At 29.9% G+C, this 6,000-nt stretch overlaps 1 protein-coding gene across 1 annotated transcript in view; it reads right to left on the reverse strand.

Moving 5' to 3' along the window:
• Window positions 1-6,000, reverse strand: part of LOC106462580 (14-3-3 protein epsilon-like) — a 34,078-nt gene that overhangs the window by 8,393 nt on the left and 19,685 nt on the right. Inside the window, exon 3 of the mRNA XM_013922519.2 lies at window positions 1,308-1,414. Coding sequence (XP_013777973.1) covers window positions 1,308-1,414 — 107 coding nt within the window. The remainder of the gene's footprint in view (window positions 1-1,307; window positions 1,415-6,000) is intronic.

Below are 6,000 nucleotides of genomic sequence, written 5' to 3' on the forward strand. Positions count from 1 at the left end.
CATTTTAGTTACTTTTACAATAATAAATAAAGAATACACATGAAAAACAAGAAATATAGTGCTTGCCTGGGTTGTCTTGTTTTCTGCTGTCGACTGTCAATAAAACTTAACCCCACCTTTTTTATATACTAATGGTACTATTGCACTAAATAATCTTTTTTATTTAATTAACTAATGCACCAAAGAACACACAATAATAATGTGCAAAAAGCAGACAATGTCCCATAACTATCACAATTTTTCTGATTTTCTAACTATGCAACAAGAGCCATTAAAAATTCAGACAAGCTCGATGATCTGTTTCAGATAGGAATAAAGTTTGAACTGGAAGCAAAATAGACAATTATCTGTACAGAAAATAATGTAATATAATATGTCAATTGACAGATTAAAACCTTGGCTTTCTTTTGGTTGTAAATAATATAGTATTAAATGTCAGAAAGAACTATTGGCAATTTGTGAAAGAAAGGATGTAACAGGTGAGCATGGCAAGAGAGGTCTGATTTTCTAGTTTATGGTTCTGTAACCAAATAAGATTGAAGACCATAAAAATTTGGCTTTGCCTGAGTGATGACAACATTATAATGAGTAATTTACATTAATTTTCATACTTCTCGGGTAGGGGGGTGTAAATAAATTAGAGAGAGAATATACCTAAAGAGCAAATGTCACAATTCTCATACTAGGTGAAACTGAGTTTTTTTTATATTTCCTTATATATTTATGAATTAAAAATCTAAAATTTATATAGAATATTAAAATGTGGATTATTAGCTACATTTTGATGCCAAGTTTATTTGTATACCAATATAATAAAGTACTTCAATTAATTTTTGAATGTAACTCTCTAAAACCTTGTGACATGCACAGAAAAATGACCATAGTGAGAGGGTTAATATTATCACACTAGACATTACCTATGTTAAAAATATGGACAAAAGTTTCAGCATTAAGTGTAGTTTCCTGTCAAGAGTCATAGTAGAGGTAATTGAAAAGACTTTTACAGTTAAAACTCTTAATGAGATGAAATTGTCCTTGTATTTCAATATATTAAAAATAATTCACTTGTAACTTTTGTTTTTAATTTCATAGCTTCAAATAATTTTCTTTAAACTGTATCAGGGCCACTATAAAGATTCCAAAATCTATTAATTTACTAAATAAAGAAAACAAATCACATCTTAAAACACTGCACAGAACTTTAAGGATTCATTTTTTTTCTTCTTGTAACTGATATTTCGTGTAAGGTAAAAAAACTGTGACAACTACAGTATTAAAATCCAAAATTCTCACAAAAAGTAACTCACATTTTGTAGTAAAAGACTTTGGATTCTCCTGTATTAGCTACAGGAACAAGGTGTTTATCAAGAACATCTAAAATATCCTGACAAATGTCACGGAGTTCATTCTCTACCTGGAAATGGAAAATAATGATAAACAAAACAAAGCAATTGTATATTTTTATCTTATATTATCATTTAACTGTGTGCAAAGCTACATAGCAGCCACAGAAGCAAACCCACCACCACTAGTGTAACAGGAAAAACAGGACATCTTGATTCTATTTCAAATGAACTTGAGATGCACAAAATTTAAAAGTAAAAAGTTTTAGCAACTAAAGGTATCTGCATATGAACTTCTGATTATTTTTACAAATGATATACAAGCTTGTATTATAGAATAACAAATACTAAAGTATAAAAATATTATCTCCATATGAATCTGTGTAAATAAAGTTTGAGTGAAACTATGTGTGTTTCCTGTAAGTCAGCCAAATATTTAACTTAAGAAGTGCTTGAATAACATTATCAACAACTGGAAAAGATCTACTGGAGATCTTAAAGTATCTGAAGTAAAAATTTCAATAGTGAAGTTACAAGGATCCTTGCACAGATCTATGATTTGAAGTATTGTGCACAAAAATGAACAACCAAGTTTTAAGTAACTTGCATATGTCATTACTATGTTTGTACTGAAATCCAAATAAAGCTGCCAAGTGTTGTTACTAGTTGTTTGTGCTAAAACAAGTTGAAAAGTTCTATGAAGTTACTGAAGTACCTTTTTTGTTTTGACAGATTGATTTTTGTGAAGAATATACCACTTCACTTAATTTTTTGTACCATAACATTTTGAACACATCCACATGACGGCATCACTACATAAAAGTTTAATAATCACTGCTGCTCATGTTGTAGAGCGTTATCTAAAAATATGTTATAAATTATTTTGATAAACTGTAAATGAAAGTATTTGAGCTTAAAGTACTAGGAGTGAATCTCAATAGTTTTTAACAAAACAAGCTTTTTAGAAACATCATAAGCCATGTAACGAATCTCTTCTAGCATTTAAGGGATTTCATGTACTTCTGCTCCGTATATTTTAAAAGATTGTGTATATTTATATACAAATTATTTAAAGGCTGGCTAAATACCTTGTATAATAAATCTAACAAACAAAAAATGTGGGAAAGCAATTCCCATCATTTAATTAACTTAAAATACGTTGTTGAAAAATTAATTTTTAAGGCATTATATAAAATTATTCAAACATAAACTGAAGGGATTGCATTAATGAAATAGCAAAACTAGCACAAAATTGTTATTCTTTTTCTTCATTTTACATATTCTACAGCAGGCCTCAACAAATCCTGGGCACCAGGTTGCCATAGACACTAAAAATTTCATCATAGTGCTTAGTGTGTTTTTTTCATTTTATTCATGTGTGGAGCTGTGCTAAATAGAACTCAAATCTAGAACAGTTCTGGACTCTTGGAAATCTGGAACTATTTGAGTTCTTTGAGTCCTAAATTGAACTTTAAGATTTTAATGGCAGCTTCAGCACTTCTTACTGTTTTTTCAGAAATGAAGCACTGCAGTTGCACAACACATTACTAATTTCAGGCCATTTTGCTTTTCTTCTTTCTCTCAAGTCAACCAATCAGTGTGTGTGTTTAGACTCGGACAGGACCAAAGGCAGTTAGTTCAGGCAATACTATCAAGTGGTTGCTGATATCATCTGATCATTAGCATATACTCGTTGCTATTAATAGAGGCACTAGCATGTCTCACTAATTAGCCCACTGTTTAATCTAAATAAAAATTTTCAATATATTTAAGTTCCTTGTTTAAAATTATAATCTTTTTACTATCGTTTAATCACATTATCATGAAAGATTATAAAAGTCATCACAATCATAAAAGCCAAGTATCAGTCAGCGATGCTTGATTTCTCTATATTTTTGAGTTACATGAGCCCAATTCCACTTTTTCTCCTATAATACTTGCTCTTTTGATTGCCTGTTACCATTTTAGTTGAATTTAATTGCTACTATAATTGGCGATTGAAACGTTGTGAAAACTTTTTCTGCTATAAACATGGAAGTTCATCCCACCCTATCAATGCTTGTGAGAAATAAGTAAAAAATTAGGGCAAATCTATGCTTGGGAATTATTATGAAAAAGCCTTTGTTAAAACTAACTGAAGATACCAATTATCTGTAGGGAAGAGGCCAATGCATAACTGGGCAAAACCACAACACAACCTGAACAGGCATCTGTGGTTAAAGGATGCCCATCGTGCAGCACAGAACAGCAGATGACAACTGAAGACGAGTGAAATCTTTAAGAAATCGTAATGTGTATTCTTTGTGTTTATGTATACTATATTTTTAACCACTAATAAACTAAAGTTAACCAAGTTACAAATATTTTATATTCCTGACATTAACAGCTAAAAATAAAAGAGGCAAGGCTAGGCTTGAACCAGTCAACTTACAATTTGAACACACACCAGAGTAACAATTTCTCCAAAACATGTAAATTACTGTCTAGAATTGTCAGGGCACTATTAGTTTGAGAATATTTGGAGAAAAGAAAAAATGCAGATAATCGAGGTACTAGTGTAGCCTCCATTTCCCTGTACAAACAGTAGTGAAATTAGGTTAAGCACACCTAGCTCCTAGTTTTTGTGCTGGCTCCTAGATCTGAAAATATTTGTGTTCTAAGGGGTTTTAGATTTCTTTTTGTTTGTTTGTTGTTAAGCACAAACTATACAAGGAGGATCAAAAATTGGCTTTTAGCATTTAAGTTTTCACACTCACTACTGAGCCACTGGAGGCAGGGTTTTTAGCATTATCACTGAGAAGACTATTTATGTCTAAAAGTGCACCCTTTATTAATAATAAAATACAATTTTATACATTAAAAATTGGACATACAAATAACTTGTTTGCTTTACCTACAAAAATTACTCAGATTTAGGAGAAGAAACCATCAATTTTTGGACAAGGATGAAACAAGCAACCATAACATATTCAATTAAATGAAACTTAAGGAAAGTTTATACAATAAAAACAAGATGGAATCCTCAATAGCCATGGCACTTGAAATTCTTTTAAGCAGGATTAGAGACCTTTGTTTCCTTTTTATTAGCTATATTTTTGTGTGCCAGCAATACCAAGCCTGGGGCACTTGTATACCCAATTCAATTTTATTACTTATAAGGATCTCTACACTTACTCTCAAATTGAAATTTATTCAGGCAGAATTAAAGTAAATTAATCTACAATACCTTGGGTGTGGTCAAATACAACAATAGAAAGGGTTTGACCTCCAAAATCCAAAACTGTAATTAGATCTCAAATCGGTCAATAGATGACAGAGCTATGAGCTAAAAGTTTGTACTTGAAAAAAAACAAAAAACATTCAGAGCCGTTATGCCATGACTGAAAATCTGAATAATTTTCTATAATTTGTGATTTTCCTTTTCCATAAATATTTTGAACTTAAAAATAATTGTTAACATTAACTATAAAGTCCTGAAAGTATGAATTCACTCTCAATTCACATTTCCAAAATGTCTTAGAAAATCAATAAGAATTTAAAGGATTTTGCTCACCAGGCAAAGGAGGCAGAGATTTTGGAAGTAACATAAGAACTAGGAATTACATCTAGTAAAATACTATTAATACAAATATACAAATTAAAATATATTGTGCTCTTTCATATTTATGAATTATTAATATTGTTACTCTTAATACATAAAGAAGAGAGAGTAGGGTGAACAGGACAATAAGAGACAGTGATTAAGCAAAAAAGATTCAAAGCCAAAAGACAAGAATTGCTGATTTATACAGAATATCGTGGAATAATTATTGCACATGGACTTATACACATATAGTTTGTCAAACCTGTGGTAAATATTTCTGATTCACCCAAGCTTTTAGTTGCAATTATTTGTAATATGTGAGGCTCATTAGTTTAGGAAATGATGGCTAACTGTCCCCTTCCCACAAATTTTTTCAGCAGATACCTATGATAAGCTTAGTGGACTATTTTAGCACCTACTAGATTGGTCTTACTACACTTACTGTTGGAATCCACATATTTTATGACATTTTTTACATTATTATTTCTTTATGAAAATTATACCAGTAAAAGTGTACTTTCTATTCAAAGACCTAAATATTTTATACTAATAGTTTTCTCGGGTTATTACGTTAAGTTGTGTATAAGATTTATTTGCTTGATAATCTCAAAATTCTGTTATTTTAATGATGACAAAATATTCCCCATTGGAATCAGGATATTATGTATGCTTTTAATTACATTTTTCACGTCTTTTTATTTATCAACTGTTTTCTAGTTTTAACAATCCAAGATTTCCAAATAAGTGTTTTATATAAAAAAATTTAATTTTGTAGCAAAGTCTAAATCACAACTCTTTAATTTTTGAAACCAAAAATAACAGTACAAGACTAAAATATTTGTGTTTTTTTTATATATATTATAACTCTAACAGGTATAGTTACCATTCTTCTTGTCCTTCCCAGTTATACGCACACACACACACACACACACACACACATACATACATATATATATATATATATATTCTAAGGTCTTTTACTCCTAATTTTGTTCGTTCATGTAAACAAAAAAATAATAAATAAAATAAAAAATAAATAAATAATAATAATAATTAAATGTCAGTATTTCGTCC

Source organism: Limulus polyphemus, unplaced genomic scaffold (genome assembly GCF_000517525.1).
Source record: "Limulus polyphemus unplaced genomic scaffold, Limulus_polyphemus-2.1.2 Scaffold1201, whole genome shotgun sequence".
Lineage (NCBI taxonomy): Eukaryota > Metazoa > Arthropoda > Merostomata > Xiphosura > Limulidae > Limulus > Limulus polyphemus.